Source organism: Leptinotarsa decemlineata, unplaced genomic scaffold (genome assembly GCF_025532065.1).
Source record: "Leptinotarsa decemlineata unplaced genomic scaffold, Ldec_3_MD MMD2_tig00000035_RagTag_RagTag, whole genome shotgun sequence".
NCBI classification, from domain to species: domain Eukaryota; kingdom Metazoa; phylum Arthropoda; class Insecta; order Coleoptera; family Chrysomelidae; genus Leptinotarsa; species Leptinotarsa decemlineata.
In genome coordinates, this window is record NW_027412540.1 from 18,639,756 (window position 1) to 18,653,920 (window position 14,165).

Below are 14,165 nucleotides of genomic sequence, written 5' to 3' on the forward strand. Positions count from 1 at the left end.
AACATGAACATTTTTACAAGTAGTCTACATTAATGCTACCCACAATTTACTACAAATATTAAACAAGTATACTGTGGCACAAATTCAATTACAAAGTCCTTACATAATATTAGTTTGAAAACAATTTCAGTTAACACTGCATGTAGCAGGCCTCAAATTATATATGCTTTAGTTACCAATAAATTTTTAAATAAATTTCTATGAATGTTTTTTCACAATATAAATAGTACAAATTTCCATATATTTAAATGTATCTGATTGAGAATCAACATGTTTTTTCTTTCCGTGGCATGAAATACATTATGAGACGACCTAAAATGGCAATATTAGCACAGAAAAAGGATACACTCTGTATCCAAATGAAGAAAAAAGTGTTCTGACCTTGGAACTCCAACAAGTATGCTGGCAAAAGCCATGCCCCCTGTGCAACAAACCATATAAACAACAAGAAAAAGGCCATTTTAATAGACATTTTTACTTGCCATAGACACAAAGGCAAAATTGTCATTATCCATACGAAATATTGGGATGTTAATACACTGTTGTAAATAACCATTACTATTGTCTGTGTAAGTATGGCAAAATTCAAAGAAAATCTATTCAATCCATATCGAACTGAAAAAAACAAGAATTAGGATAATTTGGGGCAATACTGTCAAAACTTTTTGCCAAATGCCAATATTTTTTACCCATGCAGTAAGATATTGCAGATAAAAAAATAAAGAAAAATTGTGCCTTGTATCTTTACGCACCAGATGGTAAACATATGTTTCAAAAACAAATTTGTAACCAAATAACTGATAAAAAAACCAAGTTAGGATAGACAAAGATGAAATGCACCCAAATATTAACTTTAGTTGGTCTGAATTTGGCACTAAATAGTGTAAATATTCCTTCCTAAATATTGTCTTCCTATTCACAGTATTTCCACCATCAGCCACTATTTCATTATTAGTTGAGAAAGAGGTTGGAATCGATTCAACATTTTTTAATTGTTTACCTGAAATATTTTCTATTGAACATTTCTCTTTACGGTCCTCAATAGAATAAAAAGAATATTCACTCAGAAACATGAAAAAAGTAAGACTGTACATTATTGGATACAACCGGAAGTGTATAGAAACACCATGAATCAAACCAGCAAAAAAAGGATATTGCCTACACTGAAGAAAATAAAGGCTCAATAAAACAAGAAAACCTGCTATTGAATCGCAATTTCCTCTAGTTCCGATTGCAATTGTCAAAGGATTATACAGCCAAAATATCATAGCTATGTTAGCATTAACATTCACATCATCTGCAGATAGTATATCAGTACCCATGATGTTCATTCCTTGTTTTCTAGACTTTTTCATTTTCTCCTTCATTTTTCTGTCAAATTTCTGGTTAGTTTCTGTCAACTGAGACTCATCTCTAATTGAAAGTCTCTTGAAATATCTTAGCTTGTAACAATCATACTCCTTCAGATTGTACTTAACTATGATACGAATTAAGAGACCAACAATAATATCTACCAGTGAAAATATAACTTTACCAAAACTGTGGTGTATGGTAAGATTTGGAATAAGAAATATTGCTATAAAAGGGCTGTATCTGAATGTATGGCGGTCATATGGTGAATTCCCATTTACAATGTGGCGTGAAGCATCTGTAAATACTTTGTAATCAATGTCAGTATATTTTACTTCTGAAATCTGATCGTGATGTATTCCATAAGAAATCAGTATCAATCTAATAATCAAGGATATGAGCAAATGCTTCTTGTAGCTAATACATACAATTCTTTTGAATAAAGGAAACATAATTGGAGTTCTATATTCTAGTATTCAATGTTCTGGCAGTTTTCTGTAAGCAACTTTTGAACCGTACAAATTCTTCACTACAGTCATTCATACGTATATTGTCTGTTTTCAAAACACATGTTGCATATTTTGAGGCCTCACTGCTGCATTTTGCTAAAATAACGGGATACTGTCTGTAGCGTTGTCTTGCTTTATTTACCGATTCCATACCTCAATTTTTAGTTAATCTGGAAATATGAGTTCTTCTTAGTTCTTCTATATCTATCACCTCTCTGCTAAAGCAAATGTCGTAAATGGGCTTTGAAAAAAAAATTAATAATGCAGTTGTTGTAAATGTTCCCACAACTAGTCTAGGGTATCTATAAATGAAACGTTTGTCCTTGAGCCTTAGTCTCTCCCCAATATCTTTCATTGTACCTTTTTTTGGTTTTATTTATTTTTGTCTACACCACCACAGACAAAAAACTCAAATCGTTCCCTTATCAGCAATGAAAAGTTGATTCTTGATTTTCATTTTCTTGAAATAAAAACCATTATGTAATTAATAATTATTATAGCAAAGGAACTTTACCTTTCAAGCACACCTACACTATGGACATCAAAATCTGACCTATTTTTTTTAGATATATATATATATATATAGTTGTTAATAGTTTCCTATCATTAATTTTGTTTTCTACACCTTCCCCCGGTACTAGTCGTACTTGTACCACAAACCACTTACTCCAAGAGTAAGTAGTTTATGACTTGTACCCCTGTTTGTACTAGGGTGACCAACAGTCATATTATCCAATAGTCAGCTAAAAATTTTCCGCGGCCAATTTGAAATTATACATTTATTATCCATAAGAGCCGTTTTCGATTGGAGTTTGTCCTATTCGCGGTTGATGTAAAACTATCAGCAATTTTTAAAGTGAATGTTTCTAATTATCGACTATGTCAGTTGAAGATATGTTCCTAAAGTAACTGAAAATGTGGTTTGGTGTTTTTAAAATCATCGTTTGGTGGTTCTACTGTCTACTGAAAAACTGCTTACACACATAAATACTTCTAGGCGTTTTCTGGCGCTCACGTATTCAAAACGTATTCGTCTGATTCAAACACATTCATTCTGGCGTTGAAACGATGACGTCACATCAACTATGATTTGAAACCACCGACATAAGGTTATGTCGATGTTTGAAACGTATTCATCATAATTGGTGTGAGATTGGTATTGTATTGAACTCAGAGTAACAAAAGACAATATTGAATTGAAACTAAATTTGACATTATGTTACGTCATTGTCAGTTTCTGCTTTATTTGGATCATTATTACTCTGAGTTATAGTTTATAAAGTGCTGAAAACTTTTCATCAAATACGTTGTAAGGATATACAATAATTGACTTAAGAGAAAATTGAAGTTTGTTTTTATTATTGAATTTTACATCTGACACAAATTTAATCATTCTATTCTGGCAAATCTCATTATTAATGCGTAGCTACGAATCGTTTTTTAATAGACGCCCGAATACGATTAAAAGCCAGAAAACACCCTTTATATGGTTAGTTAAACATGGAACATGGACTTTGGCCGAAACATCTCTAGGTTATCTTGGCTGCTGCTTCCGTGCGGCGCATTTAGCCAGAACATAATCTTTTCGAGAATCAAAAACACACAGCACGGAATGAAACTCGGAAAAACAACCCATCATACTTTGTCCGTGAAAATATATAATATACCATCAGTAGGTGGTTCCACTTATGTCTCGCTTGCGTTTACGCAGTTATTTTTATTAAGTACTTTTCTTGGTTATTCACATTTTGTCTTCAATTGAGGACCACCTGCCCGGTACTGACGATGCCCAGTAGGCTGAAACAGCTGTCTACCGGTGGCTCTTAATATGCAACACGTATAACATCGTGACGTATCTGATGTTAACTGTATGAGTGACGTAAAGGCCAGGTCGCGAAACTTCATTTCTTTAATTGTTGTAGTCAGAACCTCTCTTCAATTGCCAGTTCGTAATTATTATTACGTCACTATATTTATGATGCACTGTTTCGAACCTTTAGTGTATTAATGAATATTACTGGAGTTTTTTCACAACACCAAATCGTAATTTTTTTTTAACACCTTGACACGTGTTTCGATCACCAAGTGATTATCTTCAAGAGGAAGCATATGATTCTAGTTTCTATGGTTCAATCAGTCAGTGAGGTCATAATATGGACTAGGCATTGAATAGACGGTATTGACTCCAACAACTGAAACATGATGAAGAGATTCATGTTTTGGCATGCGTCACTCATACATTAACGTCAGATATAACGATATTTCACAGTTGCATATTTCCATTGTGAAAATTTTGGGATTTAATGTTTCACACGGTGCTGTGACGCAGTGGCCAAGACATTTGTGATCCACAGGTGAAATATATGTAAGTGACGTCACGGCTAGTTAATGGCCTTTAGCTTTCTATTATACTTTGATATTATCATGGTATGATCACAGTCTAATGTCTATTGTCTAATCAATATTTTGTGGTCTGTGGTTTAATGTTCAATCTTTCAATTGGCTATATGGCTATTATTGCCTACTGATTGTGAGATATAAAATGTAATAAATTTTAAACTTAAGTAATTTCGTCATAGAACCAGGTATACATGGTATTAATAGCTTTTGCCGCTTCAATAATGTTGAGAAGATTCAATTTGCGAAGTAAGTTTACTAATTGTTCTAACCTAACAAATCATAAAACCCAGTCAGTATTTATTATTACTCATTTTTCCTAAGATATTTGAAACTATCAATGCATATCTTCGAAATCGACAATCTCTTTACAGACATTGAAGTTCGGTGATACCTACTGAAATCCAGGAAATAAAAGAATGGAGGAAAATAGTGATGGCATTTTTGTGAAAAGTGTTCAGACACTTTTGAAAGATGGTAAAACAAGTGATGTTATAGATTTATTTCATAATATTGAAAACAGTTCCAATGTTAAAAATAGCTCATGGGACCTAATACCAATCATTACAGAATATTTAACGAGTCAGTGCGAAAAAGATAATGAAAAAGTGTTTATATGTTGTGAACAATTAGTAGACATCATAGCAGATCAGTCAAATCCTGAAGAAGTCCTGTTGCAACTCATAGAAGAAATTGAAGAATGTACTGATGACATAAAATTCATGACATTACTGAAACCTTTGAAGAAAGTGTTAGTTCGTATTAGTTCAAGAAAATTGATTTCCTTTGCTTGGGGGTTTAATGCAGTACAGTCATATCTGTCAAAATGTGAAGGACCTGATAGCAGAGGTTTGGTTGGGAAAGAAAAACTATGTTTAGACTGTGATGAAAAAACTATTAGAATTAGTATATTATGCCAAGAGGTGGTGCATTTCTTTGATAACCTGCTTGAAACAATTTCTGTAGTTGAAGATGTTGAAGGTCGAATGGGAGTTATTAGGAAATATTTGATTCGTCTCTTAGCAAAACCACTTGTTTTTTTGGATACGGAAGTTTTTGATGGTATTAAAAGTAGGGCAAGAGTCTTAGGGGAGAGAATTATTATGAAAATATTTCAAATTTCAAGTGATCCCTTATCATTACTGAATTTGCGTCTTTCAAAAGAAAATGTAGAACTCCTCAATTTGAATACATTGGGCATTGCAACTTTATTTTATTTGGTCTATACGGAATATATTTTAATTGAAAGAGTACCTAAGGTGTATAGTTCTATATATTTTTTTCAAAGTAGCTTGCATCTTGTATCCACACTTTTGAATGAAGAACACCAAATCCTAATTGAAAAGGGTCTCAAGTTATCTGTTACCTTGCTGCAGCATGTTAAATTTTCAAAACTGTCGTATTCTCTCTTGGATTGTGATGATCACAGAGAGTTTTGCAAGAATTTGGCTAAAATCATTGTCTTCAATGAGCATGACTTTTTGAGAAAGTCTGCATTAAATACTTACAAAATGTATCTTTTCTCATTTGAAGTTAAAGGATTTTACTTGATAGTTTACAATCTGATATCTGAATTAAACCATTCAGGTCTTATAGGGTATACCATAACCCAATATAAAAATCTTTTATCTGAAGAATTTATGAACAATGAAAATAATTTCTCAGATTTTCTAAAGGGTCAAAAACTTCTATCTATACTTAGGAAGTTCTGTTATTTGCACAAAAAAGAAGAGAGTGATTTGATAGAACTGTTTGATCAAATCATGGCATCTCTCAATTTACTTCTTTATTTAGCTTTGAGGGATAAACACAATGTAACAAAAATTTGGGATTATTTTGGACAACTTGAAGATATTTACTTCAGGCCGTTGAGAAGAGGAATTGAGCTTTCAAGGGCCCACTATCAACTTAAAATTAAGGAAATTCAGGAAGAGGTAACACCCAAAATGAAAACAAGTGAAGTTTCTGTAATTGTTTCTGGCCAAAATTTATTAGAAATGACTGCTCAAGAGAAGTTGAATGTTTTTAAATCCTCATTAACTGCTTTTGACCTCATTGACAACCTTCTGAGTAGGCTTATCGAGTGTATTGAATGCAAAAGATGATTGTTATATGTAAATTTTCAAATTAATGTTGAATAAATAATGTATGAATTCGATAAATATTTTTATTTGCCTCCTCTAAAATAATCGCTGAAGAAAAAGTTTTAAAATTATGCGTAATAAACTTCAAAAAATTAATCAAGGTAATAAAGTTTCAAGTTCCCTATCTCTCGCTATTCTTCTAGATAGGTAATATATTAGATTTTCAAAAGAAGTAAAAGTAATAAAGAGTACTACATAAAAGAATATCAGATGTAAAAAAGGCACAAACAATGTGGGTAGGTTGAGGTGCTTCTCAAATCCCTTTTTAGCACTTAATTACAAGAGTACAATTGACATACTCAGAAGTAAATTAGATGGATATATGGACAAAAACCTAACGGAGAAAGAAATCTAGAATTTTTACGATATATTACAATGTATGAAAAGTGAGGAGGAAGGGCAAATGAAAAGAAATAGCAAACAAGGATGACATGATAACTAGGAGGAAAGGAAGTTCAAAAATAGATACAAAAACTACAGAAGAGAAACTATGTGCATCATGGAGTTTTTCCCAACACCAAACCATTATTTTAACACCTTGACACATGTTTCGATTACCAAGTGATCATCTTCAAGAAAAAGATCAAACTTGAAGAATCACTTGGTGATCGAAACACGTGTCGAGGTGTTGAAATAATGGAGGAGGATCAAACTTGAAGATGATCACTTGGTGATCGAAACTCATGTCGAGGTGTTAAAATAACGCAGAAAGATCAAACTTGAAGATGATCATTTGGTGTTCGAAACACATGTCGAGGTGTTAAAATAAAGGTTTGGCGTTGGAAAATACTTCAGTAATATACAAATTAATTATGAAAAACTTTTGCGAATGTCGCAGGGATCAAAGATCCAGGTTCCGGTACATGTCCCGGTTGGGTATGTATCTGGGAGCGTTTATGGTTATGTGTAAGTAGAAGTTCCTAAACCTTTAGATCTGGAGTCTGTATGTTTCTGCACACTGGCCACATGCAGTGGAGGTATAAAGAATGAAAAGAATATATGAATGTAACAAAAAATCGTAGATCTTATTCCCTTTTTTGAACTTGACTTGGGTAAATAGAAACTTAATATTCTGAAGGCTGCTACCACAAAATTTACATTCGTAAATGGAGCATGAAGGTCTGTGGAGTTGAAAAATTGATAAAGAATGATGCAAATAACAACTCACATAAACCTAACTGTAGCATTGTTAATTAGTGAAATTTTTGGCTGATCTTCATTATGCTTAGTTTTTACTTTTTAATTTTGATTCATGCAAGATGATTGAATTATATGATTAATAATATTAAGGAAGTTTGAGAACAAAGTTGTGAGCTTTGAAACTGAGTATTGAAATCTAAATGCATGATATAATTATTGGTACAGAAACGCGACTTGATGATATATTTTTGAATCCAGCATTAATAAATTTGCAAAGGTTTGCACAAATATCATGAAAAAAAGAGGAACAGATTAATGATTGGGATAATAGATAGTTCAAACCACGGCAAACCAACAGAAACAGTACACTTTGTATTGATGATTTGGAATGAATATTCAATATGATTTACTGAGGAGGTAAAATAATATTTGATGAAAAGAAAAGAACATAGAAAACTGAAACATTCGTCAGATGATGACCTCAAATCAAGCTGAGAGAAGCCATTTGAAATACATGATGAAACAATTTGAATGGCCACAATACATAATTGAAAAATTCTATAAAAACTAACAGGATGTTTTGGTCTTATGCAAAAAATAAGAGAAAGAACTAATTTTTCACCATCTTCAGTCTTTGTATACAAAAATCCGAAAGTAACTGGTACTAAGGTTAGACATTTTCAACATGTTGTTCATATCAAGATAGCGAACATCAACAAGTATAAAACTGATGACAATAAGAAATAGGGCTGTTGAAAATTCAAATAATTCAATTCCTCTCTAACGAAAAAATTATTAAACAGATTCATGTTCCATTGTGGCCCAAAACTGGATAACCTACCTCAAGAATTGAAGAATAAAATTTTAATTAAAATATCAACTAGACCTTCAAGCAGTTGATAACGGAATACATAGGTTCAAATTGACTGAAATGAAAAAAAGTTTGATGTAAATGTATTTCATCCAATCAGGATTAACGGAATCTAAGAATTATGTTACACAACCACATCACACATGAATCAAAAATAGTTTAATGAATTTACTTCATCAACTGAACTTCTGGTTATGAATTTTGACAAAAATATTGTCGAATGCATATTGTTGTGAATGAAGATTTTTCTTATAAACTCTTATGAACGAATATATGTTTATAATCAAGCAAACAATGGAATTTTCTTACATCACAAACTTAATTGATTATTAAAATAGTGTGAGACTCCAGCGTAACATCAGTACCATGATGTATTGAAAAGATTGAGTCTATTAATTTCGAAAATTGGAAAACTTGATTCTCAATTCTATTTCATTTAGGTACCTCCAAGCTAATAGTATGGCAAGTAACTCGTTTGAGCTCTACAGATTCCTCCAGCACCAAAGAATGTAATGGACCAACATATGAAGATGAAATTAGAAATAAAATATTAGCAGCATCTCTTCCTTTTGTACCTGAGCTAGGATGGTCCAAAGAAGCTATAAGCAATGGAGCCGAATGTATTGGTTACCCTGGAATCAGCCACGGAATGTTTACCAGAGGTGGAGCGGATCTAGTACACTATTTTCAAACTAGTTCAAATTCAAAATTAGTAGACATCTTGAAAAAGGTAAATTTTATTTATTGGCTATCCGAAAATTTTTCAGTGTCATTCTTAATTAAATATTTTTGATACTTGTGAGAAATGATGAAAAGTTCAAGTTTTGTTTTTGATAAAGTTTTATATGTCATTAAAAATGAGGAAAAACTAAATATAAAACTATCAGATATGCAATCAACATTCATAATAAGTTACTAAGATATAAAAAAGTAGCATAAAAACATAGTTGAAATACAACAATATTTGCTACATCCTGAAATATTTTGAAATCAACTTCCCTTTATTAATTATCTGGTTAAGTTTTATTTGTATAGAGTTGATGAGAAGACGAGATATACAATACGTTCAAAATAAATAGGGCCAGCATGGAAAAATCCGAAGCCACTTAATTAAAGAAAAAGTTGCCCATTTTAGATACTATTTGAATTCAAAATTACTTGAATTTACTAATCAACGGTCTTTGAAGCCTTAGAAAGGCGTAGCATCATCTTCATTGATAAATGAAGAAAACAACTTAAAAAGCTAAGTTCCAATCTACATATTTTTTATATTAGTTACTGAAGAAATTATATTAATGTGGTTGAAATAGAAACTGCAATACTATTTCAATAATCGTATCAGCAACACTAAAATATCCTGAAAAAGTGTAGAAAATTTAAAAAACATAGCGTGCTTAGGTTACTGTTACTGGGAAAGCAACAATGTGTAATAATACTTTTATGGGAATGTAGGCTTTCACGGCTGAAGTCAATGTTTTGGTTAGTTTCCAGGTTTTGGCGTGGTCTTATTTGGTTACAATTTCCAAAGATTTCAACTGCAACTGCAGCAGTAATCTTCAGTGGCTTGGTCGAAGTACTCTTTTTGATATGTCAAGGAGAGTACTTCAAGCACGTCACCGAAACTGACCTCCGCAGTTGCAGTTGAAACGTTTGTAGATTGTAATCAAAGAAAACCACAGCAAAACCCGGAAACCAACTAAAACAATCATATTTTGTAACCTGTATTTTGTATTAAATATTTTTTTAGATTCAGGAGGAATGTAAAGAAAATCCTATACTACCAGGAGAGTTTGCAGAGAAAGCCATTCAGGCCCGCTTGAAAATGATACAACCCTATATTAGCAAATGGCCACAAGCAATAGCAATTATGTCAATGCCACCAAATGTACCAAATTCTTTAGCAACACTCTTGACCATGGTAGATGACATTTGTTATTATGCTGGTGATAGATCAGTTGACGTAAGTTCTATAATTACATAGTCAAAATTTTCAACATTCCATATATTCTTGTTGTATTGAGAATCAATATTGACATGAATATAGAAATGTAATAAATGATTCGTCAAGTCATTTTGAATCAGCAATATCTTTTTAATGAGCAGAAACAGCTTGGAGGAATACTTTCGATTATTTGGAATGAATGTTGTGTATTCCTGATTTGACACAAATAGTCAATAACCAAATATTTTTGAGCATTATTCATACAAGTAAATACTTTCCTTATAAACAAAAGTATCACAATTTTTAAGTTGACATCTGTCATTCAATAACACTTCATTTAGTATATTCAGGTTAATTTCAGAGAGATTTTTAAACTACATAATTTTTTTATTCATCGACAGAAAACTCTTTTTTGCAGTTTTCAATTTCAATTTTTGTAAAACAATAAAATTAAACGGAAATAAAAAAATATGTATACACAAAAACAATTAATTAAACAATTAATTTTGAAAGATTGTAATGTTGCTCCAAATATGTTTTTTGTTCTGTCACTGGAGTAGATATCACACCAATTGTACCTTGTGCTTGTGTTTGATTTGATCTTTTTTGAATAGTGTCCTAGAACATCCTTCGAGTACGTTTGGGGGGAGATCCTTTTATTGTAACCTCTATTCCAATAAAGGTGTAATTTGAGCTTTATGAAATATTCAAAGTGGCGGAGACTACTACATCTTTCTACTTCAAAATAGTTTTTCTGAGAAGCTATCTTTGCTGTTTCAACAACGTTGCTACCAAGGATTGTGTGGCGCTGACACTGAAATTTCTATTATTTATCTGCTTATTTTCACCCAAGCTAAAAGTTCCTCAATAAAAACTATTTAAAGTCTTCTCAATTTTTGAAAGGCTTTATTTGTATTTTTTTTCTGGGTAGTTCAACTGGTATCTGAGGAGGATAGGAATTGCTGGAGTTTATAAAGCTACAGAACTGTACATGATTCAGGATAAGTCAGATGAATTCCTAAACACATGGACTTTTTTGAACCGCCGTCTAGGAGAAGCAGTGCAGTTACATGATTTATTGTGCAAGTCCGAGGTCACTAGTCAATCTGCCAAGGAAACAGTACAGTCTGTGTTTATTACAGTAAGTTACTGCTCTGAAGAAATGTCATATTTTATTTTGAATTTCCCATTGCTTGAAATCAAAGAAAGTCAATATCATCATTAATATCAAATGTCGTTTTTGCTCCCTTTCCCATTAAAAACATTTGATATTAGTTGGATAACCAAACCATCATCAATTATTTCAATTGAATCTGTTTTCTTTTCAGGCTCGTAATATACTTGGGCTTAACTGGAATAGGTAGTACTATATTTTCACTTCACCAACGAAACTATGAGGTATTAATAGATAGCTTGTATTCAGCTGTGTTATTATTAAATATAATATACAATATACCTAATAAAAAATAGACAATGAAAAAGATCTCTTTTTATTCAAAACCTTTTATCACAAATCTATATATACTTTTAACAAGTGGAATAACTATACATTTCTAATACATTTATTTTTTATATATCATTCAACGATTTTCTTAGCAACATAGTCTCTAATATTTACATAACTTTTGTATAAGTTTTTATGAATATGATTCTACAAAATAGCCGTTTATTGTTCTTTTTTTAATTAAGTCTTTTTCAACACTTTCCTAAAATGTGTTTATAATTCATAACAGTGAATATGTAAAAATTCTCTGAAGGATTTCCCAGTCATGTGGTATCAAAATGAAGAACAGGTCATGAAGGTCATCAAGAATAAAATCGTATATGGTTTGTTCTGTGAAGGAATGGAAAATTTCGTTTCACAACATATGCATCAACCGGTGAAAATTTCAACACGGAAGTGTCCATTGAAAATATATATCCTACTCCTTCTCTAAGTACTTGTACAAATGAAAATGATATGTTCAGCGTTTCATCTATTCAAACCAGAGTGGACTACCTGGACAATGACTTTTGATTCTACTATATCTAGTTGAGCTTCTAATTTTAAATAGCTTTTTTAATTTTCTACACTAGTAAAAGTACATTCCTCAAAATTTCTGAAAACACTGCCCAGGGAATTGTCGCTAAATTGTCAAGCTAATGGTATGGATATCAAGTGAAAAGGTTTCAGAAACGATACGGGAATTAAACATCATGCCACTTTGTTTTTTACGACCCCATGATATAGATATTAAATTGAAGGGTTCAAGAGGAAAAAAATTAAAATGACAGGAAATAAGATTGTCCTCATACCAATTTTAAAGAGTAATAACTCTGAAAAAGCTAAGGATAGTTTGGTGGTGCTTGAATAAATGTTGTATAGACCAACCATGCAACAATGATGCATTGAATGAAATAAACATACTAAGGAACATTTCCGGTGATAACTAAAAATAAATTAATAGTAAGAAAACATTCTCAAGTAGAATCTTTTATTTATCGGCACTAATAAGAAGAAAATCTTTAATCACCTTGAACCCATCAGTTCATTACATTATATAAATAAATGTACTATACCGGTTCTAGTGTAGAAACAAGAACACAATAAAACTAATTAATAAAATTTATTGTACAATTTTCACTATAAACAAATGGTATGAATTTCTCAAACTGAATTTTGATTTAAAATTGGTGTGGTTTTGAATAATTGCAATTTTCTCGGACATTTTAACTGAAGGAGCTGTGACAAATGAAACTACTGGTCTAATCGGGTAGTTATCTTTGTGTAATTTAATCAACGAATAAAGTTTAGGTGGTTGTAGGTTCATGACTAACGATTGGAATTTTTCGGTTTCATTCATGTCACAATGAATATTTTTCAAAGTTTCCTTGACTTCTTTCTAATTTAAATGTGTGGGATCATACATGCCAGCATTTAGAAAGTCTAAAGTATTCTCTACATATTCTTCTTTGTTCATTGCTATGACCGTTTTGACTTTATCAGCTCGCGTGAAAACAATGATATTTTCTGCCGATTTCTCTTTTATAAATTCAACTAGTTTCAATTCCGGATTGAACCTACCTTTATGCTTCTTTTCAGATTTTAAAAGTTTTGCAGAAATGTTTATTGGCGTAACATGTCCCCATCAACGCGATATCTGTATCAATTCGTAAAACTTCTAAATTTCTCGAATTTATTTTGGGTTTAATATGGTTATTGAGATCTTTTTCTAATAGACAAGTTTCATGTTATGTGAAACTGGCGTTCGTGAGATTGACAAATTTGTCAAAGAACTTATGTTGTTAAAATAGTTCATTGTCTTTGGTATTTTTCTTCAGTGGCTTGTTCCGAATTAAAACATCTAATTTATTTCCCTGTGTTAAAAACTTTTTTATGTATAATACCATCAGAAAATTTATAGTGAAAATCGTACAATAAATTGTATTAATTAGTTTTAATGTGGATTTTCATCAAGAATCGGCCAGTTCTATTCAATTAAGAATTCAAATGTATCTTGATCTTGACAGAAGCAATTCTAAGAAAAATATACTCTTAAAGTATAAATCTCGCGACTAGATTTTATATCATAAATTGTATAATGTAACAAATTGATTGGTTTGATTGGATTCAAAATTTATTTTCATCTTTTCAAAGCTAGTAAATAAAAACTTGTTCTCAAAAATGTGTTTTACTATCAATTTATTTCATGAAATTTTTAGCATCATAACCAGGAATATGAAATAAAAAATAAAACAGTTTGAGGCAACTGAAGCTTCCTCAGGTACCTGAAGAAGTTATTGTAAAGTGGAATATGTGCAATTTGAAAAAA

At 31.5% G+C, this 14,165-nt stretch overlaps 2 protein-coding genes across 4 annotated transcripts; one reads left to right on the forward strand and one right to left on the reverse strand.

Moving 5' to 3' along the window:
• Positions 1-445: 445 nt before the first annotated feature.
• LOC111512349 (GPI mannosyltransferase 1) lies at positions 446-2,680 on the reverse strand. 2 transcript variants are annotated; one of them, XM_023168465.2, is made up of 3 exons: positions 2,374-2,679; positions 2,013-2,319; positions 446-1,955 (listed from the first exon to the last, which is right to left on the reverse strand). In XM_023168465.2, the coding sequence occupies exon 3, from the start codon at positions 1,800-1,802 to the stop codon at positions 597-599; it is 1,206 nt and encodes a 401-aa protein (XP_023024233.2). In that variant the 5' UTR covers positions 1,803-1,955; positions 2,013-2,319; positions 2,374-2,679; the 3' UTR covers positions 446-596. The 2 variants fall into 2 exon arrangements, with proteins under 2 accessions (XP_023024233.2, XP_023024241.1); XM_023168473.2 differs by having other exon boundaries at positions 1,661-2,319; positions 2,374-2,680.
• A 1,582-nt stretch (positions 2,681-4,262) lies between these two features.
• Positions 4,263-11,834, forward strand: LOC111512319 (ubiquinone biosynthesis protein COQ9, mitochondrial). Of its 2 annotated transcripts, XM_023168440.2 has the most exons (5): positions 4,309-4,505; positions 8,852-9,141; positions 10,159-10,371; positions 11,285-11,494; positions 11,682-11,834. In XM_023168440.2, the coding sequence occupies exons 1-5, from the start codon at positions 4,451-4,453 to the stop codon at positions 11,715-11,717; spliced, it is 804 nt and encodes a 267-aa protein (XP_023024208.1). In that variant the 5' UTR covers positions 4,309-4,450; the 3' UTR covers positions 11,718-11,834. The 2 variants fall into 2 exon arrangements, with proteins under 2 accessions (XP_023024201.2, XP_023024208.1); XM_023168433.2 differs by lacking the exons at positions 8,852-9,141; positions 10,159-10,371; positions 11,285-11,494; positions 11,682-11,834 and adding an exon at positions 4,631-6,418 and having other exon boundaries at positions 4,263-4,505.
• Positions 11,835-14,165: the final 2,331 nt, after the last annotated feature.

Bases quoted from the DNA above. Each gene is read 5' to 3' on its own strand.
- LOC111512319 (XM_023168433.2), top strand. From the start codon at position 4,676: ATGGAGGAAAATAGTGATGGCATTTTTGTGAAAAGTGTTCAGACACTT.
- LOC111512349 (XM_023168465.2), bottom strand. From the start codon at position 1,802: ATGTTTCCTTTATTCAAAAGAATTGTATGTATTAGCTACAAGAAGCAT.